At 40.7% G+C, this 26,614-nt stretch overlaps 1 protein-coding gene across 11 annotated transcripts in view; it reads left to right on the plus strand.

Annotated features, from left to right (window-relative positions):
• The window catches only part of LOC123779680 (ral-GDS-related protein-like), a 98,138-nt gene that overhangs the window by 38,628 nt on the left and 32,896 nt on the right, over positions 1 to 26,614 (plus strand). For 10 of the 11 annotated variants that reach the window (XR_015723576.1, XR_015723577.1, XR_015723574.1 and 7 more), the window contains 2 exons: positions 15,934 to 16,206; positions 25,521 to 25,595. Coding sequence is in view for 1 of the 11 variants with exons in the window: in XM_087860557.1 (XP_087716683.1) it covers positions 16,056 to 16,206; positions 25,521 to 25,595 (226 nt within the window). In the remaining 10 variants the exon portion in view is untranslated. The remainder of the gene's footprint in view (positions 1 to 15,933; positions 16,207 to 25,520; positions 25,596 to 26,614) is intronic. The other variant, XR_015723578.1, reaches the window with a different exon arrangement.

A 26,614-nucleotide genomic window follows, 5' to 3' on the forward strand; every position in this document is an offset into this window, starting at 1 on the left:
TGCGTTCTCTGAATAGGAGATGAATGCATCCAGGTAAAGCTGATTTCAGAATTAAGACAGTGTATTTCACAGGGACAGATCTCTCCATATGCTAGCTTCGTAATTAATCTGGCTGTTCACAGAACGTATCATTCATGGCAAGTTTGAAGTCTGGGTGTTTCACGGTTTTGAACAGGTTAGTATGTAATGTTCTCAGGTGTTGTTGCAGAGTCGTTTCTTTTGGGGTCAACTGGAATGCCCTTAATTGACACTGGCCACTTCAGTGTCAAATATTTATTAAAATAGTCTCTAAAAATATCAGTATCATTGTCTAAAAGATCATGAAATTGAAAATGAATATTTGGATAAATAGAAATATTTATCAAATAAATAGAAACATTTATCCAAATAGACACTTCAACATTTCAACCTCATTGCTTAAAATTAAACTATAGTCTTCTCTAAGTCAGTGGTTCACATTCTTGCCAGAAGGGCAGGGAGTGACAGTATTTTTTTTTTTCCTATAAAATTATCTAGTAACTGGTCAATATCTTTTGTGAAACTAATTCTAGCTTGAATGTACTTTTGTAAACAGGTTTGGCATTACACCTAGATAAGTTTGGGAATTCTTCCTTTGAAGAAATGAAATTATTAGGCACAATAGTGTTTGGGGAAACAGTGCTGGCCTGGCACCTTCCTCGAAAGATGTATTGTATTTCAAAGATACGTTTATTTTCATTTTTGTATCAGGACAAAGAAAGACATTCAAGAGGTGCTCATATCCTTTGGAGGAACGAAAGACTGTTAGGGAATAAAAAGAGAAGCAGAGGGCAGGAAAGCCAAATGTATGTGTTACTCCGTGGTTTCCTTCCCTATTTCTTGGAATGTTCTCCTGGTCATTCTTCTCCTTTGTTTTCTTCTTCACCCAGGTCTCTGCCCAACTGTCACGTCCTCAGAGAGGCCCATCCAAAATAGACTTCTTGCCACTCCCAACACCCTTATTCTGTTTGCTTTTTTCATCACACTTATCTCCCTTGACCTCGCAAGTGTCCGTGTACTTAATTGGCTTTATTGGTTCTCTCCTCCCCTACAATAATGGAACCCTATGAGAGCAGGGGCCTTGTTTCCTCCACTTTTCTGTCTCTAGTGTATGGCCATAGTAGGTGGCAGAAAATACTTATTGAATTAGTATCTCTAGCATAAATTCCTAAGAAGTGAAATTGCTGGGCCACGGAGTGTGTGTTTATAATTTTGAAAGGTGAGGCCAAGGAGTCCTCCAAAGTACTGATGGATACTTTTCCCCAGCAGGTCAGTTACTTCCTTTCCCCCAAATACTGAATATCACCAAATATTTGGATCTTTTTTCTATTTGATTGATGAAAATGACATCTGATTTGTAGCTTTAATTTGCATTTCTAATTGCTGGTGGCAATTTTTGTGTGTTTTTATAAGCCTATTGTGTACCTTTGAGTCTCTCAGTACGTGCCTTTGTTTGGGTCCTATTGTGCACATTTTCAAATACACAAAAGTAGGGAAGAGAATATCATGAACCTGGATGTATCCATCACGTCTTTTTAAACAGTTTGCCATGTGTTGCCAATCTTGAATCATTTGTCCCTCTTCCCTCCATTTCTTTGTAGGGTGGGGGGCTAGAATGTTTTAAAACAAATGATTTTATTCGTAACTACTTCAGAGTATAACTTCGGAACTGGAACAAATAGAGACTTTTGAAATATATATAACCTCATTGCTATATTTATCAAAACTTTTTTATATTTATCAAAATTAACAATTTATTGCCTAGTACTAATTTAATGTAATATCCAATCTACATACACATTTCTCCAGTTGTCTCAGAAATGTCTTTAAAAGGTTTGTGTAAAAATCCTGTACATTTCTTAAATTTATTCCTAGTTGATCTTTTTTGTTGTTGAAAATAGGACCCTTTCTTATATTACATATTTTTATTATTGTACTTTACTAATTTTTATTTTATTTATTTATTAGAGAGGAGCACAAGTAGGGGGAGTGGTAGGCAGAGGGGGAGGAAGAAGCAGGCTTCTTGCTGAGCAGGGAGCCCCATGCAATGTGGGGCTTGATCCTAGGATCCTGGGATCATGACCTAAGCCCAAGGCAGATGCTTAGCCGACTGAGCCACCCAGGTGCCCCTGTACTTACTGATTTTTCAAGCAGTAACTTATGTCATCATATTGTTTCTAGTAGTTTTTGCAGTTGGTTCTCTTGGATTTTCAGGTATAATATATCAGTTACAAATAATAAGAATTTCATTCCATGTTTTTTACTTTTTATGTCTCTTGTTTCTCTTTTTTGGTTGCTTTGTATTTCCAGGACGAGATCAAATACTAAGTCAGAATGATAGTGGGTACGTTGTCTTGTTCCTTCACTGAGAATGCTTTTAGTGTTTCTGCCACACTAGTTATTTTACTAAGGGCTGTGTTGTTGCTCTTTGTTTTTTTAATCAAAAATGGTTGTTGAATTTTATTAAATACTGTTTTAGCATCTGTGAAATTATACAGATGTTCTTCCTTGACCTGTTTATATGAATAATAGTAACAGATTTTATATTATTGAATCATCGTCCTATTATTGAATCATCAGTGAAAACTCTGTTAGTGTGTAGCCAGATTCTAGTAATATTTTACTTAGTCATTTTACATTGTGATTTGTGAAACCAGTTTGTAATTTTGTTTTTAATGTAATCTTTATCAAGTTGTTTTAGTGTTTTCCTTAGCTTTATTAAAAGCTTTCTCTGCTTTAGCCAGTTTAAATACTCTTGAAACGATCTGTTTCCTTAAATTTGGTGGAATTCCCCAGTAAAACTACCTAAGCTTGGTGCTTTTGGGGCGCCTGGGTGACTCAGTTCTTAAACCTCTGCCTTCAGCTCAGGGCGTGATCCCAGCGTTCTGGGATCAAGCCCCACATCAGGCTCCTCTGCTAGGAGCCTGCTTCTTCCTCTCCCACTCCCCCTGCTTGTGTTCCCTCTCTTGCTGGCTGTCTCTCTATGTCAAATTAATAAATAAAATCTTAAAAAAAAAAAGCTTAGTGCTTTTTTAGATTTGCTATCATTTTCTGGTTTAGTTTTGGTGATTTATACATTCATAGAAAATCATCTGTTTTATCCAGCTTTTTCCTCTGTATCTGGGGCTGTTATCCCTGTCCTGTTCCCTGATTTTGTGTGCTTACGTTTTTTTCCTTTCTCCCCCTTTCTTTCTTTTATTTATTTATTTATTTATTTATTTTTAATAAAGAATTTTCTCTTTTTTTCTTATTTTTCTTTTCTATTATATTATGTTAGTCACCATACAGTACATCCCTGGTTTCTGATGTAAAGTTTGATGATTCATTAGTTGCATATAACACCCAGTGCACCATGCAATACGTGCCCTCCTTACTACCCATCACCAGCCCATCCCATTCCCCCACCCCCCTCCCCTCTGAGGCCCTCAGTTTGTTTCTCAGAGTCCATAGTCTCTCATGCTTCATTCCCCCCTCTGATTACCCCCCTTTCTTTATCCCTTTCTTCCCCTACCGATCTTCCTAGTTCTTATGTTCCATAGATGAGAGAAATCATATGATAATTGTCTTTCTCTGCTTGACTTATTTCACTTAGCATTATCTCCTCCAGTGCCGTCCATGTTGCAGCAAACGTTGAGAATTCGTTCTTTCTGATAGCTGAGTAATATTCCATTGTATATATGGACCACAACTTCTTAATCCAGTCATCTGTTGAAGGGCATCTCGGTTCCTTCCACAATTTAGCTATTGTGGACAATGCTGCTGTGAACATTGGGGTGCATATGGCCCTCCTCTTCACTACGTCTGTATCTTTGGGGTAAATACCCAGTAGTGCAATGGCTGGATCATAGGGTTGCTCAATTTTTAACTTTCTAAGGGACCTCCACACTGTTTTCCAGAGTGGCTATACCAACTTGCATTCCCACCAACAATGTAGGAGGGAACCCCTTTCTCTACATCCTCTTCAACATTTGGTGTTTCCTTTCTTGTCCGTTTTTGCCATTCTAATTGGCACAAGGTGGTATCTCAGTGTGGTTTTGATTGGAATTTCCGTGATGGCTAATGATTTTGAACATTTTTTCATGTGTCTGTTAGCCATTTGTATGTCTTAATTGGAAAAGTGTTCATATCTTCTGCCCATTTTAGGATTTGTTTATTTTTTTCTCGTGTATTGAGTTTGAGAAGTTCTTTGTAGATTTTGGATACTACTCTTTTATCTGTAGTGTCATTTGCAAATATCTTCTCCCGTTCCGTGGGCTGCCTCTTAGTTTTTTTGACTGTTTCCTTGGCTGTGCAGAAGGTTTTGATGTTGATGAAGTCCCACAAGTTCATTTTATCTTTTGTTTCTCTTGCCTTTGGAGATGCGTCATGAAAAAAGTTGCTGTGGCCGATGTCGTAGAGGTTGCTGCCTATGCTCTCCTCTAGGATTTTGATGGATTCCTGTCTCACATCAAGGTCTTTTATCCATTTGGAGTTTATCTTTGTGTATGGTGTGAGAGAGTGGTCAAGTTTCATTCTTCTGCATGTAGCTGTCCAATTTTTCCCAGCACCATTTATTGAAGAGACTGTCTTTTTTTCCACTGGATGTTTTTTCCTGCTTTGTCAAAGATTAGTTGCCCAAAGAGCCGAGGGTCCATTTCTGGGTTCTCTATTCTGTTCCATTGGTCTATGTGTCTTTTTTTGTGCCAATACCATGCTGTCTGTGTGATCACAGCTTTGTAGTACAGCTTGAAATCAGGCAACGTGATGCCCCCAGCTTTGTTTTCCTTTTCAAGAATTCCTTGGCGATTCGGGGCCTTTTCTGGTTCCATACAAATTTAAGGGCTGTTTGTTCCAGTTCTTTGAAAAAAGTCATTGGTATTTTGATTGGGATAGCATGGAATGTGTAGATTGCTCTAGGTAGCATAGATATTTTAATGATGTTAATTCTTCCGTTCCATGAGCATGGAATATTTTTCCATCTTTTTGTGTCTTCTTCAATGTCTTTCAAGAGCGATTTGTAGTTTCTAGAATATAGATCCTTTACATCTCTGGTTCAGTCAATTCCGAGATAATGTATGATTTTTCGTGCTATTGTAAATGGAATGGATTCCCTAATTTCTCTTTCTTCAGTCTCATTGTTCTTGTATAGAAATGCAACTGATTTCTGAGCATTGATTTTGTATCCTGCCACATTACTGAATTGCTCTATAAGTTCTAGTAGTTTGGGGGTGGAGTCTTTTGGGTTTTCCATATAGAGTATCATGTCATCTGCGAAGAGAGACAGTTTGACATCTTCTTTGCCGATTTGGAGACCTTTTATCCCTTTTTGTTGTCTGATTGCTGCTGCAAGGACTTTTAGTACTAAGTTGAAGAATAATAGTGAGAGTGGGCATCCTTGTCGTGTTCCTGACCTAAGGGAAAGGCTTCCAGCTTTTCCCCATTGAGAATGATATTCACTGTAGGCTTTTCATAGAATATGAAATTGAGGAATGTACCCTCTATTCCCACAGTCCGAAGGGTTATAATCAGGAAAGGATGTTGTATTTTGTCAAATGCTTTTTCTGCATCAATTGAGAGGCTCATATGGTTCTTGACTCTTTTCTTGCTGATATGATCTATCACACTGATCGATTTGTGAATGTTGAACCACGCTTGCATCCCAGGGATGAATCCCACTTGGTCTTGATGGATAATCCTTTTAATGAACTGTTGCATCCTATTAGCTAGGTAGGATGTTGTTGAGAATTTTGGCGTCCAAATTCATCAGGGATATCGGTCTGTAATTCTCCTTTTTGATGGGGTCTTTGCCTGGTTGGGGGATCAAGGTAATTCTGGCCTCATAGAATGACTTTGGTAGTTTTCCTTCTATTTCTATATTTTGAAACAGCTTCAGGAGAATAGGTATTATTTCTTCTTTGAATGTTTGGTAGAATTCCCTGGGGGATCCGTCAGGCCCTGGACTCATGTTTTTGGGGAGGTTTTTGATCACTGCCTCAATCTCTTCATAATTAATCGGTCTGTTTAAGTAACCAATTTCTTCCTGTTTCAGTCTTGGTCGTTTATAGGTTTCCAGGAAGGCATCCATTTCTCCCAGGTTGTTTAATTTATTGGCATAAAGCTGTTGATAAAAAGTTTCTAATGATCCTTACTATTTCATTGGTGTAGGTTGTGATCTCTCCCTTTTCATTCATAATTTTATTAATTTGGGTCCTTTCTCTATTCTTTTGAATAAGTCTGGCCAGTGGCTTATCGATCTTGTTGATTCTTTCAAAGAACCAGCTTCTAGTTCTGTTGATCTGCTCTGCTGTGCTCCTGGTTTCTAATTCATTGATCTCTGCTCTAATCTTGATCACCTGCCTTCTTGTGCGTGGGTTAGACCTGTTCCAGTTCCAGCTTCTTGAGGTGTGAATATAAAAACTGCATTTTAGATTTTTCTATTCTTTTGAGTGAGGCTTGGATGGCTATGTATTTTCTCCTTAGGACCACCTTTGCAGTGTCCCATAGGTTTTGGACCGATGTGTTTTCATTGTCGTTGGTCTCCATACATTGCTTAAATTGATTTTTAATTTCCTGGTTTACCCAGTCATTCCTGAGCAGGATGCTTCTTAGTTTCCAAGTGTTTGAGTTTCTTCCAAATTTTTCCTTGTGATTGAGTTCCATTCTCAAAGCATTGCGGTGTGAGAATATGCAGGGAATAATCTCAGTCTTTTGGTATCGGTTGAGACCTGTTTTGTGACCCAGTATGTGATCTATTCTGGAGAACGTTCCCTGTGCATTCGAAAAGAATGAGTATTCTGTTGTTCTGGGGTGTAGTGTTCTGTATATATCTATGAGGTCCATCTGGTCCAGTATGTCATTCAAAGTTCTTGGTTCTTTGTTGATTTTCTGCTTAGGTGATCTGTCTATTGCTGAGAGAGGAGTGTTGAGGTTCCCTACTATTAACGTATTATTATCTATATGTCTCTTTATTCTGGTTAAGAGTTGGCTTGTGTATCTAGCTGCTTCCCTGTTGGGAGCATAGATATTTATAATTGTCATATCCAGGTGTTGGATACATCCTTTAAGAATAATATAGTGTCCTTCTGTATCTCTAACTATCGTCTTTAGTTTAAAATCTAATCTGTCTGATATGACAGTTGCTACCCCAGCTTTCTTTTGAGGTCCATTGGCATGAAAAATGGTTTTCCGTCCCTTCACTTTCAGTCTGGATGTATCTTTAGGTTCAAGATGAGTCTCTTGTAGACAGTAAATGGATGGGTCATGTCTTTTTATCCAATCTGCAGCCCTGTGGCATTTATCGGAACATTTAGGCCATTCACATTGAGAGTGATTCTTAGAGGTATGATTTTAATGAGTTCATGTTGCCTGCGAAGTATTCGTTTCTATAGATTGTAAATTTCTGTTCTGTATCACTCTTGCGGCCTTTTTACTTTTATAGAACACCCCCCCCCCCTTAATATCTCATGTAGGGCTGGCTTGGTGGTTACGAATTCGGTAAGTTTCTGCCAATCCTGGAAGGTCCTTATCTCTCCATCAATTCTGAATGACAGCCTTGCTGGATAAAGGATCCTTGGCTGTATGTTCTTTTCGGATAGAGCTTTGAAAATACCCTGCCAACCCTTCCTAGCTTGCCAGGTCTCTGTAGACAGGTCTGACGTTATTCTGATATTTTCCCCTCTGTACGTAAGAATTTTCTTCCCCCTGGCCGCTTTCAATACTGTATCCTTGGATCTAATATTTGTGAAATGCACTATGACGTGACGTGGTGTAGCTCTGTTGTCATTGACCTTGGGAGGGGTCCCCTCTGCCTCTTGGACATGAATGCTTGTTTCCTTTGCCAGATTAGGGAAGTTCTCAGCTACAATTTGTTCAAATATCTCTTCTAGACCTCTGTCTTTCTCCACCCCCTAGGGGATGCCGATGATTCTGACATTGGAACATTTCACTGTGTTAGTAACCTCCCGTATTCTCCACTCTTGAGATTGGATTTTTTTGCGCCAAGTTTCTGTTTTAACTTTCTCTTCTACCATCCCATCCTCTAATTCACTAATTCATTCTTCTGCCTCATTTACCCTGGCCATCAGGGCGTCTAGTTTAGACTGCAGTTAATTCATAGTATTTTTAATTTCTGCCAGATTCGCTCTCATTTCCACCCTTAGCGATTCTATATTCTTGTTAATATTTTCATTAATATTTTTTTCAAGCCTACGCATCATCTTGACCACTGTTACTCTGAACTCCATCTCTGACAATTTATTTATATCCATATCCATCATTTCTGTGGCAGAGGCCACAGTCTCTGTCTTCTTTCATTGCCAAGGGTTTCTCTTCCTCGTCATTCTGATGAGGAGAGGTTGCGGGGATGCACAGAGCCCAAATTATTAACCAGAACCCAGGTAGTGTGCACTTGTTTTATAGCGACCTTAAGGATGTGGGCTTCTTGATTTTTCAGCCTGCCTTCTGGGGGAGGGGCCTGCCGCGCTGATACTCAGGCAACCCTGTTTGGGTAGAGTCGCCCTGTCCCCTGCAAGGGATCCCCCCTTGGGGATGGGCACGATGTGAGCTGGTATTTCCGGGCTTTTGTTCTCTGGCGGCTTTCCCTGGCGGTTTTCTGTGACTCTTCTGAGAGTCAGAGCAGCAGTGGCCGTATCCTGGCCTCTGTCTCAGAACAGAGAGATCACAGTCTGCTCTCCACGGAGCTCTCTTGGCCACTTTAACTCTGTTTCCGGTGCTGCTGCCAAAACCCCTGCAGCATCCCGGGTTGTGTGCCCCACAGCCGCTCTCCCAGCCCTCACTTCCAGGGCTGGCACGTCTCTGTCCTTTGTGCTTCTAACACTGCCAGCTGCCCCCTGTTTCCATGCACGCTCCCAAGCTCCCTGTTTCAGTGTTGTTCACGCGCTTTCTGGAGCGCCGGTTTTCAGTCTGGTCACACGCGCTCCTGAACTCCCAGGATCAGTCCAGTTGCAGTGAGCACTCCAGAGTGCCGATTTTCAGTGTGGTTGCACGCACGCTCCCAAACTCTCGGTTTCCAGTCTAGTTGGAGTGTGCGCTCTAGAGCTCCGGTTTTCAGTCTGGTTGCACACGCGTTCCCAGGTCTCAGTCTGCTCTCTCGCGGGTGCTGGTCCACGAGTCTGGCCAACTCCCCAATGCAGGTGGCTACTGCTTCCCAGTGCCCAAGCGTGGCGGCTCCCTCCCCCTTCCGTTTATCTTCCGTTATCTGTGTGCAGATTCATGGCTCCCCACTTCGTACGTCAATACTCAGCACTGGAGATGTTCATTTGTAGAGATCCAGATGTATCTTCCTGTATCTCAGGCTGATTTCGTGGGTGTTCAGGCTGGTCTGGTAGATATCCAGCTCGACTCAGGGGACCAGCTGAGAAAGGGGTCCCCTACTCCTCCGCCATCTTTTCTCCTTCCCCAGAAGAAAGGTTTATCCTAATAACATATAAACTTCCCAAGCTAAGTCGGGAATAGAAAATTGAACAAGCTACTAGCAGTGAAATGAACCAGTAATCAAAAAACTCCCACAAAACCAATGTCTTGGATCAGATGGCTTCACAGGTGAGTTCTACCGAATTCAAATAGGAGTTAATACCTACTCACCTCAAACTATTCTGAAAAATGGAAGAAGGGAAGTTTCCAAATTCGTTCTACAAAGCCAGCATTACCATGATACCAAAAGCAGATAAAGACACTACCAAAAAAGGGGGGAAAAAACCAACAGGCCAATATCTCTGAGGAACACAGATACAAAAACTGTCTACAAAATATTAGCAAACCAAATCTGATACATTAAAAAATTATTTACCACAATTAAGTAGGATTTTTCCAGCAATGCAAAGGTGTTCGATATTCACAAATCAATCAACATGATACATCACATTAACAAGAGTAAAGGATATAAACCATATGATCATTTCAAAAAAAAAAAAAAGCATTTGACAAGGTACAGCACCCAGTGATGACAAAAATGCTCAACAAAGTAAGATTAGAGGGAACGTACCCCAAAATAATAACAGTAACCATATATCTAAAACACACAGCTAACGTCATACTCAGTGGTGAAAAACTAAAAGTTTTGCTTCTAAGATCAGAAAGAAGACAAGGATGTGCACTCCCAGCACTTTTGTTTAATATAGTACTGCAAGTCCTGACCTCAGCAGTCAGACCAGGAAAAGAAAGAAAAGGCATCTAAATTGGTAAGGGAGAAGTAAAACTGTCACTATTCGTGTATAGCACGATAGCACGATACTATATCTAGAAAACTCTAAGGACCCTATCAAAAAAAAAAGTCACTAGAACTCATAAATTCAGTAAAATTACAAGATGCAAAATTAATACACAGATCTGTTCCATCTCTACGCACTAAGAATGAAATAGCAGAAAGAGAAATTGAGAAAGTAATCCCATTTACAACTGCACCAACGATTAAACACACACACACACACACACACACACACACACACTTGGGAATAAATTTAATGAAAGAGGCTTTAAGACCGGGACTCTGAAAACTATAAATACACTGATTTAAAGTCATGACACACACACAGAAAGTAAAGACATTCGATGTTTGTCGATTGGAAGAATTAATATTCCTAAAATGTCCATACTATCTAATCCACAGATTTAAGGCAATCCCTATCAAACACCAACAGCATTTTCCACTGAACCAGAACAGACCTAGAATTTGTATGGAGTCGCAAAAAATCCTAAATATCCTGGAACATGGCTGGAAGTATCACAATTCCAAACTTTAATTTACGGTACAAACATGTAGTAATCAAAACAGTATGGTACTGGCACAAAAATAGACACACAGAGCGATAGGACAGAATAGGAAGCTCAGAAATAATTCCACAACTATATGGTCAATTAATCTTCAACAAAGGCCACAAAAGTATACAGTGGGGAAAATAAAGCCGCTTCAGCAGATGATCTTGGGGAAACTGGACAGCAACGTGCAGAAGAATGAAACTGGACCACTTTTTTTCCACCATAGACAAAAATTAACTCAAAAAGCTTAAGGACCTAAATATGAGACCTGAAACCATAAAAATTTTAGAAGAGAGCACAGATAATTTCTCTGACATCAGCTGTAACAACACTTTTCTAGATATGTGTATATGATCCTTTTAGTGTATTACTGAATTTGGTTTGCTAATATTTTGTTGAGGATTTTTGTAAGTGTATATTAGGAATATTGGCCTGTAATGTTTTTCTTGCAGAATCCTTGTCTGGATCAGGTATCAGAAGAATTCCAGTTTTATAAAATGAGTTTGGAAGAATTCCCTCCTCCTTTATTTTTTGGAAGAATTTGAGTATTAATTCCTTTTTGAATATTTTGTAGAATTCACCTGTGAAACCATCTAGTCCTGGAGTTTTGTTTTTTGGAGGTTTTCAATTACTGATTCAACCTGCTTACTAATAATCTGTTCAGATTTTCCATTTCATCAGGATTCAGTCTTAGCAAGTTGTATGTTTCTGGGAGTTTTATCAATTTCCCTTAGATTGTCCAATTTTTTGTATATAATTGTTCAGAGTAGTTTCTTATGATCTTTGGCATTTCTCTGGTATCACTCTTTCATTTTTTATATGAGTTCTGTCTCTCCCTCTCTCTCTCTCCTTGTTTTTGGGGGTGGGGGAAATCTAGGTAAAGGCTTGTCAATTTTATTTTCAGAGAATCAGTTCTTAGTTTCGTTGGTATACTCCATTATCCTTTTAGTCCCGCTTCATTTTTCCCTGCTCTAATCTTTGTTATTTCTTTCCTTCTAATAACTTTGGCCTGATGTGTTCTCTTTCCAGTGCCTTAAGGGGTAAAGTTAGGTTGTTTGTTTGAGACTCATCTAGTTTCTTGAGGTTTCATTTATTACTAGGCATATGTGGTTTTTTAAATCCATTTATGAAACAGAAATGAACACTACATTCAGTCATAAATTAAAACAAAACCTAAATATCTTTTGGGGCGCCTGGGTGGCACAGCGGTTAAGCATCTGCCTTCGGCTCAGGGCGTGATCCCGGCGTTATGGGATCGAGCCCCACATCAGGCTCTTCTGCTATGAGCCTGCTTCTTTCTCTCCCACTCCCCCTGCTTGTGTTCCCTCTCTCGCTGGCTGTCTCTATCTCTGTCGAATAAATAAAATAAAATCTTAAAAAAAAAAAAACACCTAAATATCTTTAGAGTTCAGTAATTCATCTGTTGTGTATAACACTCAGTGCTCATCACAAAACCCAAATATATCATGAGGTTTCATGTGTCCTCACACTTTTCTTTAAGCTTCTAAAGCATATTGTAGAATTTTTTATAAATTGTAAATTTTCCGTATGAGATATGTGAGTTTGCCTGTATTTTTTTAATCCGTTGCTTTTATTGAGTTTATGGAGATGACTATGACTAATTATCCACCCTTGTCTTTGTGCAAACAATGAAAACAATTAAAGCAGTGTTTCTCAAACTTTGGTGTGCATTAGAATTGCCTGGAAGACTTGTTGATGCCAAAGGTAAATCCCACTGGATTCTGATTCAATAGTTCTCTCGAGGGCTAGAGTATTTGCATTTCTGACAAATGTGTAGGTAATGCTGCTGGCTTTGGGGCCATATTTTTGAGAACTGTGGAATTTGTCGAGCCTCTGGGACCTTAACTATCATCTAATAATTTTTTTTATTTTTCATACACATCATAAATATACTTTAAACTATATTATAGGCAGCTTGTGTTGAAAACATAGTGCGTTAGTACTGTTAGAATCAGAAAGGCAGTTTCTATCTAACTGAATTCTGACTACGACAAGTAAAGGGTATGGAGTCACAGGGTCAGAAGAGTTAGTGAATAAAGGATATTTGGCTGTGTTCCTGGAATATAGATGCTCCTTCCAAGTGTTCTGTATTATGGTAGCAATTGAAAACAGCAATGTGGGAGCTCTGTGACCTTGGGCTCAAACCGTTCGGATTAAGCTTGGGATTCCTAATATTTCAATGAGGTTGAACTAGAGGACAGCAACTTTCAGCTACAACATGCAGCAGTGTTAACTACAGTGATTGTGTAGCACATGACATTCTCAGGACTTACAGCTGTGGTTTGTACCTTTGATCCCCTTCATTCAGTTTTCCCTCCCGTCACCCCGTGCCTCTGGTAACCATAAATCTGATCTCTTTTTCTATTTGTTTTTCTATTTGTTTTATGTTTTAGGGTCCACATATAAGTGAGATCATCTAGTATTTGTCTTTCTCTGCTGACTTATTTAGTATAATGTCCTCAAGGACCATCCGTGCGGTCTCAAATGACAGGATTTCCTTATTTTTATGGCTGAATAGTATTCCATTGGATATACAGACTACATTTTCTTTATCCATTACTCTGTTGATAGATACAGGTTGTTTCCATATCTTGGCTATTGTAAATAATGCTGCTATGAACATGGGGTGGCAATACTTCTTCAACAGGCTAACTTCTTTTTTTTCAACATGTTAATCTCATTTTGTTCAGCTATGTAACCAGAAGTGGAATTGCGGGATCCTTTGGTTATTTTATTTTTAATATTTGAAGAAAGTTCATAGTTCTTTCCATACTGGCTATGCCAATTTACATTCCCACCAACAGTGCACAGGAGTTCCCTTTTTTCTACATGTACTTCATCAACATTTGTTATCTTTTGTCATTTTGATAATAATTATTCTAACAAGAATGATATCTCGTTGTGGTTTTTGTGGTTTTGATTTGTGTCTTCGTAAAGATTAGATGTTGAACACCTTTTTTTTTTTTTTTAAGATTTTATTTATTTATCTGACAGAGATACAGACAGCCAGCGAGAGAGGGAACACAAGCAGGGGGAGTGGGAGAGGAAGAAGCAGGCTCATAGCGGAGGAGCCTGATGTGGGGCTCGATCCCATAACGCCGGGATCACGCCCTGAGCCGAAGGCAGACGCTTAACCGCTATGCCACCCAGGCGCCCCTGAACACCTTTTTTATGTGCTGGTTGTCCATTTGTCTTCTCTGGAGAAATGTCTATTTAGGTCCTTGGTCCTTTCTTTAGTTGGTTTCTTTTTTCTTTTCTTTATTTTTTTACTTTCTTTCTTTCTTTCTTTCTTTCTTTTTTTTACATACAACTGAGTTGTATGAGTTATGTATATATTTTAGGTATTAATTTCTCTTCAGATACATGATTTGCAAATATTTTCCCATTCCATATGTTGCATTTTCATTTTGTTGATTATTTCTTTCACTGTGAGGCTCTTGAGTGTAGTACCACTTTTTTTTTTTTTTTATTTTGTTGCTCGTGCTTTTGGTGTTATTTTTAAAATATACTTACCAAGACCAATGTCAAGTAGTTTATTCTCTATGTTTTCTTGTAGGAATTTTATGATTTCAGGTCTTCCCTGTAAGTCTTTTATCTATTTTGAGTAAATTTTTGTGGATGATGTAAGATAGGGGTCCAGTTTTGTTCTTTGACATGTGAATATCCACTTCTCCCAGCATCATTTACTGAAGAAGCTGTTTTATTTTTCTCCATTGAGAATGCCTCCCTTCTCAAAAACCGTATGTGTCTGGGTTTATTTCTGGGCTCTCTCTTGTGTTCATTAGTCTATGTGTCTGTTTTTATGCCACTACCATAAGATTTTGATTTACTATAGCTTTATAATACAGTTGAAATCAGGCAGTGTGATGCCTCCAGCTTTATTCTTCTTTCTAGAGATTGTTTCGGTTATCCAAAGTCTTTCATTGTTTCATTCAAATTTTAGGATTTTTTTTTTTTCTTACTGCAAAAAAGTCATTGGAATCTTGATAGGAAATTCATTGAGTCTATTGGTGGCTTGGGTAATTAACATTATTTCTTGCAATTCATAAACATGCAATACCATTCAATTCATTGGTGGGTTTCTTTTTTTGTATCTGTCATCAATGTCTTGTTTTCCGTGAAGAGATCTTTCACCTCCATGCTCAAGTTTATTTCTAAGTATTTTGTTGTTTTTCTCCCTAACATAAATGTTCTTTGTATCTTTTCCCTTATATCTTTTTCAGGTAGTTTGTTGTTGGTGTATAGGAATGCTACTGCTAGGTGTACATTTATTTTCTATCCTACAACTTTACTGAATTCATTGATTAGACCTAACAGGGTTGTTTTTATAGTCTTTAGGATTTCTATATGTCACCTGCAAATAGAGACAGTTTTAACTTCTCCCTTCCCAATTTTTATGCCTATGATTTCTTTGTCTTGTCTGATGGTTCTGCTAGGACTTCGAGTACTGTATTGAATAGGAGTGTTGAGAGTGGGCACCCTTGTCTTGTTCCCCATCTTACATGACAAATTTTCAGTCTTTCACCAATGAGTGTGATGTTTGCCGTAGCTGTGGGTTTGCCGTATGTGGCCTTTATTGTGTTGAGGTACGTTTCTTCACGATCCAATTTGTTGAGGGTTTTTATCATGAATGCATGTTGTACTTTGTCAAATGCATGTCAAATGCTTTTTCTGTATCTATTGAGATATTCATATGATTTTTATCTTTCATTCTGTTAATGTGATGTGTCACACAGTGATTGATTTGCATATGTTGAACCATCCTTGCACCCCCTGGACAAATCCCAGTTGATCGTGGTATATGGTCCTTTAAGATGCTGCTGAATTCAGTCTGTTAATACTTAAAGAGAATTTTTTCATCTATATTCATCGGGGACACCAGTATATAATTTTCTTTTCTTGTAGTCTTTTTATTTGGTTTTGGTATCATGGTGATACTGGCCTCTTAAAATGTGTTTGTGTGTATTCCTCTTATGTTGATATTTTTGGAAGAGTTTAAGTAGTATAGGTGTTAATTCTTCCCTTACGGCAGGTCTAGTAGTGAGGAACTCATTTAGCTTTTCTTTGTTTGGAAAAGTCTTTATCTCTCCTTTATTTCTGAAGGACAGCTTTTCCAAATAAAGCATTCTTGGCTGACAGGTTTTTTTCCAAGTGGAGATGTTTTGACCTGGAAGTTTCATTGAAGAAAGGTGACCGTGATCTTGCTGCCCTAGGCCAGAGTTTTCTGCACAGCCGTATTTCCTCTGACCCTCTAAGGAGGCATGGAAATCTGCCAGGGAACAAAGCCACACAGACAACCTCCTCATGTTAAACCCAACCCCCTGACAAGGGGTGGTGAAAGGCCAACCAGGCAGAGCAGCCTGAACAGCCAAGCAGCAGGCCCCTCCCCCAGAAGACAGACCGGAAGAACAGGTAAGTGACACGCTTATTTCCTACAGGACTGCAAAACTCCAGCGCCAGGGGAAACTAATATATTGAGGTCCAGGTGTTCCCTCAAGACTCATTTATACTTCAAGCTAAAATTTTACATTTATTTAATTTTTTTTACCTTGTTACCATCTCACATACTCTTATTTCCCAATTTATGATTTGAAGTGGGTTTTTATATTTTCATATCTACCTTTTATACTTTTTATACCTCATACCAATCCTTTTCACACTACTCCATTTTGTTATGTATGTGAAATGTATATGATATATGTTATATATATGTTTTATATATAAGTTCCAGATTGTTTGCAATTTTGGGACATGGTGTCTTCTAAGACAGAGACCAAAAATCAATCAGGAACAGACAGATCACCCCGCCTTGTCCACCCTGAGTGCTTATAGTCTCTCTGCCCCACTGTAATGACTGTTTTGGATAATCGTGACTTTGTTTGGGTATCTGTGGTAGCTTCCGACCACTTGGAGTATTTTCTAGAGGGCGTCTTCCTTGGTTTGTGGTTGATATTTTGGACTCTGTGTATTCGCTCAACCATCCCTCAATAGAATGACTAGAAGGAGAACTCTCAACAAAGAAAAGAACCGGAGACCATGTCCTCTGCCACAGAACTAATTTTAAGGATATAAGCATGATGTCAGAGGTAGCGTTCAGGATGGCAATCGTAAAATCAATAGCTAGGGTAGGAAAAAGCATTAATGACAATATATAATATATGAGGGCAGAAATGAGATCTAATCAGGCTGAACTTAAAAATGCTATGCATGCGATGCAGGCTGAATTGGACGCTCTGACAGCCAGGGTCAGTGAGGCAGCAAAGATAATAAGTGATCTAGAAGATGGGCTGATGGAAAGGAAGGAAATTGAAGAAAATAGAGAAAAACAACCCACAACACATGAAGAGAGACTTAGAGAATTTAATGGTACATTGGAAAGAACCAATATCAGGATCATTAGGACAAAGAAGGCGGGCTGGAAGGTATATTTGATCAAATCATGGCTGAGAACTTCCCAAATCTGGGGAAAGAAGCATGCATTCACGTCCAAGAGGCAGAGAGGACTCCTCCTCAAATCAATAAAAATAGTTCAACACCACGACATATAATAGTGAAGCTTGCAAATCCTAAAACCAAGGAAGCTATGCAGAGAGTAGCTAGAGGGAAGGGATTTCTTACATACGGAGGGAGGAACATCAGAATAACATCAGACCTGTCCACAGAAACCTGGCAGGCGAGAAAGGGCAGGGTAATAAATGAGAAGAAAATGGAGCCGAGTACCTTATTTAGCAATGCTATCATTCAGAATGGAAGGAGAGATAAAGAGTTTCCAGGATAGACAAACTGAAAGAACATATGACCACCAAGCCATCCCTACAAGAAATAATAAGGGGGATACTGCAGGCGAACAGATCCCGAGGGTAACAGACCAGAAAGTAACAGAGACAATCTACAGAAACAGGGATTTTAAATACAATGGCACTAAATTCATAGCTTTCAATACATATTCTGAATGTAAATGCTCTGAATGTTCCAATAAGAAGACAAACAGTACAAGATTGGATTTTAAAAGTAAGACCTATCCGTATGTTGTCTACAATAGACTCGGTTTGAACCTAAAGCCCCTCCAGATTGAAAGTGAAAGGATGAAGAACAATTTACCACACTAATGCACCTCAAAAGAAAGCTGGGGTAGCAATCTTCATATCAAACAGATTAGATTTTAAACTAACGGCTGTAGTAAGAGATGTAGGGGGACACCGTATCATACTTAAAGGGCCTATCCAGCAAGAAGACTTAAAAATTATAAATTTCTATGCTTCCAGTGTGGGAGCAGTCAATTATATAAACCAATTAATAACCAAAGTAAAAAAACTTATCTATAAAATACGTTAATGGTGGGAGACTTCACCACTTCACTCACAACAATGGACAGATCATCTAAGCAGAAGATCAAAATAGAAACAACTTAAAAGGCATTATCACTGAGGTTAAAACACAATCCACAAGACGGGAGACCGTAGTGCAAACCATGTGTCTGAAAGGGGCTCAATATCCGGAATATACAGAGAACACATAAACTCAGCAACAAAAACCAAACCAAATGTAATGTGTCAATGTGCAAAAAAATGTGAATACACATCCTCAAAGACACGCACATGAAAAGGAATTTGAAAAGATACTTGACTCACTAATTTTTAGGGAAATCCACATTTTATTTTATTTACTTATTTTAAAAAATATTTATTTGACAGAGAGAGACAGCGAGAGAGGGAACACAAGCAAGGGGAGTGTGAGAGGGAGAAGCAGGCTTCCCACTGAGCAGGGAGCCTGATGCGGGGCTTGATCCCAGGACCCTGGGATCATGACCTGAGCCAAAGGCAGATGCTTAATGGCTAAGCCACCCAGATGCCTCAGAAATCCACATTTAAAAAAGCAGTGAAATAGCATTTTTCATCAAGATGACTCTTCCACACACACACACACACAAAGAATTAGAAGAAAAGAACAAGTGTTGGCAAAGATATGGAGAAATTGAAACCTTGTTCATTGTGTGTGGTAGGAATATTTGAGCATAGTTGTGAAATCAGTATGGTAGTTCTTAAAAAAAATTAAAATTAGACTTACCCTGTGTTCCAGTAATTCTGCTTTTGGGGTATATACCCAAATTAATTGACACCATGGTCTTGAAGATCTGTCTGAACATACATTTTCATGCCATCATTAGTCATAATAACTAAACCGTGAAAACAATCCACTATCTGTCCAAGGAGAAACAGATGTTGTTTATACACACGATGGAATAAGAATGAATAATATCTCAGAAGAGGAAGAAAACACTGACATATGCCACAACATGGGTGAACTTTTACATTAAGTGCATTCATAAAAATGCAAGCTTTGACTCCACTTTTGGGACCTACCCAAAGTAGATTCATAAAGACAGAAAGTAGAATGGTGTTGCCAAGGGCTGGAATGAGGCAGTAATGGTAAGTTTCTGATTCATGGTGTAGAGTTTTAGTTTCACAAGATGAAATGAGATGTGAAGTTGGGTTAGACGGAGGTTGTAGAAAGGGTATTAATGCATTTAATACATTTAAAATGTATTCCATGAACTTAATGTACTTAATGAAATATAAACCTATAAATGGTAGATTTGTAGACGGTAGATGGTAGATTTTTGATTATGTGTATTGTATGTCAATAAAAATATTTTTTCTTTAAAAACTGCAAATACAGAGAAATGAACACAGGACAATTTAGTCTTGCCATTTTGGTGCTGCTATTTTGTCTCACCCATTTTCCTGGAGACAACTTTGATCCAACAAAATGTTCTCATTCTGTGCCCACTTAAAAGCTTAAAATCAGAATTTTCCAAAACATGAAAATTTTTTCAAAACGGTATTTTCAGAGTTAATTTAATAAGACATTTTATTCCTTGATCAATTTTTAAAAATGTAGCACAATTTAAAATTCTATTTTATCTACTTTAACTTTAATTCACTGATTTTAAAAATCAGAATCAATTTTTTATGCAAATGGCTTGGATTTTTTATCCATATCATAGTCTACTGACTGTGGGTTCTGCTGTTTTACATTTTGCTTATGTGTCATTATTTTTACCAAGTCAACTTTCCTGATGCCCATTATGAATATTAAAATATTTTTTGCCCAGTTTTATTGATATAATTGATCACTGTATATAATTGACACACTGTGTATGTGTAAGGTATTATGTGATAAGAACTCTCAGAATTTACTCTCTTAACACCTCTCAAACCATAGAGCGGTATCAACTGCAGTCATCATGTTGTACTGTAAATCCCTGTTATTTATCTTAAAACTGGAAGTTTGTACCTTTTCACCATTCACTCAATCCCTGCCCCCACCCTCCCCTCTGTTTCTTGTTACTTTAATCTGATCTGTTCTTCTGAATTAGTTTTCCGCCTTTTCTTTTCTTTGTTTTAGATTCCACATAAAAGGGGAAAATGTCTATGTATCTATCATCTATATAGTATCTATCTCCCTATATATATCTATACCTACACATATATAGTGTTTGCCTTTCTGTGTCTCACTTGTTTCACTTGGCATAATGCCTCTAAGTCCAAAACTGTTATCACACTTAGCAGGATTTCCTTTTCTTATGGCTGATTAATATTCCATTATGTAGGTAACACTTCTTTATCCATTCACCACTAATGGGCACTGATGTTTTCCTTGTCTCAGCTATGGTAAATAAAGCTTCTTGCACATGGAAGTGCAGGTATTTCTTAGACATATTCCTTTGTTTTCTATGGAATGTTCCCAGACGTGGAGCTGCTGCACATACCGTGGTTCTGTGTTCAGTGTGTTGAGGACGCTCCATACTGTTTTGCACAGTGCCGGCGCCAGTGCGCATAGGCTCCTTTGCTCCACATCCTCACCAGCATTTGTTGTCTCTTGTCGTTGTTATGACAGCTGCTCCAATTGATGTGATAGGTCATTGCGCTTTGGGCTTGCGCATACCTGCTTATCATTTGTTTATGTTCTCTGGGAAAGTGCCAGAGCACTGAACACTGTCTCTGGGGTCCAGGGGCAAGACCAGTCTCCATTAGACCTTCAGGGTCCTCGTTTGGACATACAAGGGTGGGTGCAGAATCACTCTTCTGGCTGAGGTGAGGGTGCTGGAATAGTAAAGAGGACACCATGGGAGTGGCCAGAAAAAGGAGGAAAGGGAGGTTTCTGTGGTCCCTTATTCTGCTCTTGGAGCCTGGAGATCCTGCTCCTTTGCCACTCTGACTCTGGAAAGCCACTGCCTTGAGGACACCCAGATAAAAGCACCCCTTTCTTTGGTGCTGTGCCTGCCTGGGGCTGTACCACTAGAGACAGAGAACGTGATGCAGGGTGCTTCCTTGTCCGTGGTGCCTCATCAGTTCTGCTGGAGATACTGGAGAAGGAAGAGTCAGGCAGAGGCCATTGTGGTTGTCCCCTTGCCCAGAAACAGCTCGAAACTTTTAGTTGCGCTTCTCCCTACAGTCTAGCTTGTTAAAAGGGGAGGTGGGCTCCAAGATCTTCTCAGTTATTCATTCAGTAACTATACCCTAAGCACTCCCCTATGCCAGGTACCTTGGTGGACCCATGAGGAGAGCTGAAAATACCAAGAGCTCCCTGCTTTTAGGGGCTCACGGTCTAGAGATGGACAAAGCACAAACCAAAGACGTGAAAGAAAAGAGCAAGTGCTATATACGACGACTGAAGTATGTAATGAAGGAAGGCTGGGAAGTCATTGGATAGGAAAATATGAAAGGCCTCACTGAGGGTGACATTGCTGAAAACAGATTGACAAAAGGGAGCTAGACCTGCACAAGTCTGTGTGCAGTGTGTCAGAAAGAAGGGACCGCTGTTGCAGACACTCACTAACAGAGCTGGTTTGGCCAGAGGAGGTGAAAAAGGCAGCCCCCGTGGCTGGAGGGACACTAGGAGGAGAGCAGAGGGGAGGGAGGAAGGCAGGGAGAGGTGCTGAGGCCTGGGAGACTGTTACTTATCTATTGTTCCTATGTTACTGCCTTGCCCCAGTATCCTGAATCTTAAAATGTATATATTTAATTTCTCACAGTTTTTGTGGGTGAGGAGTCCAGGCACAAATAAGCATAGTTCCCCAGGCTCAAGGTGTGTCAGAGGCTGTAGCAGTGACTGAGGCTAGACTGGCAGAGGATTTTCTCCCAAGTTGGCTCACATGATTCGGGAAGCTGTTTGGACTCAGAATCTGAGTTCCTTTGTGTCTTCTGGCCTTGGCACAGGCCAGGTTCTCTGCCATGTGTGCTTCTACACAGGGCAGTTCAAAATATCTGTGCTCGATTTTTGGTTCAGAGATCAAGAAGAAAAAGGGAAAGGGAGTGAGACGCAGACCACAAGAAAAGTAACTAGGAAGTTAGAAACTCTTTGCAGTTGAAACTTAGACATCACATTTCATCACATTGGCTGCATCCTATTGGTCAGAAGCCAGTAACTAACCACCTAATGGGTAGAGAGTGATGCCTATACCACAAGTCTGGATCGGTGGGAGCCACTGTGAAGGCTGCGCCCCTCATAGACAAAAATGAGGCAACTGGGGCGCCTGGGTAGCGCAGTCCTTAAGCGTCTGTCTTCGGCTCAGGGCGTGATCCTGGCGTTATGGGATCGAGCCCCACATCAGGCTCCTCCGCTAGGAGCCTGCTTCTTCCTCTCCCACTCCCCCTGCTTGTGTTCCCTCTCTCGCTGGCCGTCTCTCTCTGTCAAATAAATAAATAAAATCTTTTTTAAAAATTTTAAAAAAATGAGGCAACTGGGTCTCATTCTAAATATAATGGGAAACAATTGAACAGTTTAACTACAGAGGACAGCAATATCTGCTTCTTCGTTCATTTCCACCCCATCATAGTGCCCACATTTACACAAGGCCAAGTGGGAAAGTGTTCCAATATTACATTGTTGGAACCCAGGCCTCTGTTGAGCGGCCCTCCATGCCAAGTCCCACCCCTTCTTGTAATTCTTCCATCCTGAAAATTGTGCTTCAGATACACAGGGGACCACCCCACCCATGTTACATTATCCACATACACCTGATGATGTCTCTAAGAAGTGGATTTTAGCCTGATCCCCACTAAGCAGCTTGGGAAAGTGGGGAATATGTGAGAGACACAATGATTTAGGACTCAGAACTGGGAAAACAAAGAAAAAAGGTCTGAATTCAGCTCTGTCTCCTGAAACCTCAGACCCTGGTTACATTTCCAGAGAGTGGTGGCTATGGCATTTTTGGCTCATAGTGTACAGTTAAGGAGATGACATGGGGGAGAAAAGTAAACAGTTCATTGCCAAGAGACGGCAGAGGCCAAGGTACTGGAATCTTGAAGAAGCGACCTCACTTCCTTGGTGATAGGCCCCAATTGAACTTAGAACTCTGGTAACCAGGCACATCCATTCAAAGAAAGCCTGCTTTCCAGCTCACTTGACTCGAGACGTTCAAGAGAACAAGATGTTCTGTTGCTGTATTCCTACTTTCAGGGGCTTTGGCCCAGAAAGTCCAGAGAGAAAGACTTTCACATCATTGTAGTCGTCGTCTCACCCCGCTTTTCCGAGCCCTCTGGACATGTGGCAGGAGACACCAACAGGTAACACAGGGCAGCTCAGAGCAGCCCACTGGAGAGCAGGCAACAACAGTGATCCTACTTCAGCAGGCCCACACCTCTTGCCCCTCACTAAGTGTGTGTGTGTATGTGTATGTGTGTGTAGAGGAGGGGGCAGAGGAAGGATGCCCTTCCTGGGCAGAAGCAAGCTGCCAGGTGTTGGAACCTGGCCCATCTTTCATGTTCACACCCCAGGTCATAGCAGGCAGGATGAGAAGCTGAGTGCTGGGGACCAAGCTCAACCACCTGTATGTTAATCATGAGCCCTAGGGTTTCATCTGGCTTCCTCTTTGTTGGATGTCTTTTCTGCTGCTTCTCTTAGCCTTAACTGGAGAACACGATTTCTAATGGGGCTGGCCCCTTGTGGCAATGTCCCGTGAGGCCACTAATGTCTCTTGGCCCCATATATATGGGGCACTGCATTTTCGGAGCTGCACCCAGGAGATCATTGATGAGCTGGTCTGTGACTTTAACTATTCCAACTCCCTAGACAAGTGTCAGGTGCACCAGACCACCCAGGATCAGTGCTGCCTGAGGTGAGAATGGGAAGAGGGTTCTCCACACCCAGGGCCCCCACACAAATATGGGGACAGACCTAGGGCCCTCCTATAGTGTTTCCACATGAGTGTCCCTCAGGCCCAACCACAAAGTAATCCCAACATCTACACCTCCACCACCAGCTATGGGATAAGGTAGGAAGACTCTTCACATATATGGGAATGGTGGAGAATATAATTAATGTTTTTTTTGCAGTTTAGGGGCGTAGGTTATTTTGTTTTGTTGTGTTTTATTTTACTTTTCCCGAAGCCATGAGTGTCTTTGTACTGTTTTTATTATTTTCCCTACTCACCCAGGTATCCTGTGTAGAACCCAGCTCCACTGTCCTTGGAGAACTTGTCTAAGGCCTTATAAATCCTCACACTAAATAGGGTGATTGAACATAAAAGGAATGGTGGGATGAAGTCATTCTATATGTTTCTCTATAACGCGTCATTTCTCAGAGTACATCAAATCATTGTAGGTCCACCAGGTCACAAGCTGTGTCCTTATATGTCTTTTTGGACCTCCGTAAAGGAGGTCGTCAGCCACAGTAATTCAGCCTTTCAAGGCTGGTGGAACTTGACATGATTCAATTCTGTTGCCATTTCAGCAATGCTGCAAGGAACACTTAAGTGTCTTAACAAACATTTTTAGCTGCTAGATCTGCCAGAACATAGAACCACAGATTGGGTGGAAGGCCTCTGATGCCTCCTGGCCCAGGTAGCTGGCTCTATCTTTTCAGAGTTCACCCAGGACATCTTTGATGAGCTGCTCCAAGGGTTCAGCTACTTCATCTCCTTTGACAAGCAGCAGGTGCATCAGGCCACCAACAACATCCAGTGCTGGTCTGGGGTGAGAATGGGTCCAAATTCATGTCCTTTCTCAGGACCCACAGATGATCAGGGCAAGGCCAGAACCCACACTAGAAACAATTGGCTGCCCTGTGGCCTGCCAAGGAGGGTGGTTTCCCCTGAACCTTTCTCCCCATGTCAGGAACAGACCAGGCCTCATCAGCATGGGAGGAATGCCATGCATTCCATGCTCTGGACAGTTCTCAGGCCCAACGTCTATGATCTCAAGCAGCGTTGGAGATGCTAAGCTTCTGCTTTCTCCTGTCTGCAGTAGGGATGTTTACCGATGACTTAAAGGCATAGAGTTCTTAATAAAGGCTATTAAAAGAGAGAAATGCTATTGTTGCTCAACTAACAAAATGGGTTAAAGGGAACAATGGTTTATCATTTCACCCCTAAAGCCAATTGCACCTTTAAGCCTAGAGCCCTTTTCTGGGCGGGCCTTCAAGTCCCTTTTCTTGCACAAGTTCCCGAAGCGTTGGGAGTCTCTGGTCTGAACGCCAGACCCTGATCTTCCTGGTGGTTCATGGAGTTGAAGCTGAGTACACTGCGCTCCCCCCCCTGCCCCGTCTTTCTGGTGGGGAAAAAGAAGTAATCCTGTCCCTGGACGAGGCCTGCACGATGCTGATGCTCAGAGAAGGCACAGTGGAGCATTTCGTACGCTCCCTGGTACCATTCTTCCCAGATATAAACATATCAAATATCACAATTTTCTGCATAATACCATGTGTTCACTTCACCCCAACAGGTCCTGGGCCAGCAGTTCAACAGGTGAATGCCCACCCCAGGCACAGCACAGGAGTGAGACTCCCACCTACTAGCTGTATGTCTTGGGAATGTCACTGTACCTCTCTGAGCTTCACTTTCCTCTTCTGAAAAATGGGGTGGTAAGAGGCTGAATCTCATAGGGTTACTGTAGGAAATCATGGGAGAAAACACGGCACGGGCTTATCTGGGGCCTGGCTCTGTAGAAAAGGCTGCTGAACATGCTGGGCATCTTCATGTTTAGTAGTTCTCGCTCTCCAGTGAAGAAGCTCTCAACCTCAACCCTCACAGGCCTGTGGCCCTTCTGGGTTTACAAAAGCAAATGGAAAGCTCATAGTTTTCCTGTTTGCAAAGGACTTCTGAGATTCCATCTAGTTGGTCCTGGCACTGGTCCTTTATGTGACCAGATTAGGGAGTCACTGGGGGCAGGCAGAGCCGCCCAAGGTCCACTCAGTATTTGGAAAGTACTGGTTAGGAGTCATTCATTCAATAATATGTATTAGGCATGTAGTAATGCAGGCACTTTCCAGTCACTAAGATAACTCAGTCGACAAAGTAGATACAATGTCTGGGTCTCAATTTTAGTCAGAGGGTCAGATAGTCACTCTACACATCATAAGCACCCATGTCCATAGTTCATTAGATGTGACATCTTCATGGCCTACTCTAGGTGTGACTAGATCCACCCGTGTTTGTACCATTATGATGGACTATAACAAGTAAAAACACGGTCTTTCGGTCCAGAAGGAAAGACTGCTGCCTCCACAAAGCAGGGTGGGAGATACAGGGGTTGTGGCTGGGGAGGGACTTTCAGAGCCATAGATCTCACAGATCTCTTGGTTTCCATGGGAGGGCTGAATTTGGGGGGCTTCCTGAAGAAGCAAATGAGTCAAAAAGAGCTATGGATGGGCCTTCAAGCCCTCTGGGAAGCAGAGCACAATCTGGGCTGAGTTGGTGCCTAAAACATCCACCCCTTTGGTGGTCTCATCTTGCTCTGCCTGCTCCTTTCCGTATCCACCTCTGCTGACCACAACTGGGGCCAATAATAGAAGCTGTGGTGAGCAGACCACTCACAAA

Source organism: Ursus americanus, unplaced genomic scaffold (genome assembly GCF_024610735.1).
Source record: "Ursus americanus isolate L20-20 unplaced genomic scaffold, mUrsAme1.1.p SCAF_68, whole genome shotgun sequence".
NCBI classification, from domain to species: domain Eukaryota; kingdom Metazoa; phylum Chordata; class Mammalia; order Carnivora; family Ursidae; genus Ursus; species Ursus americanus.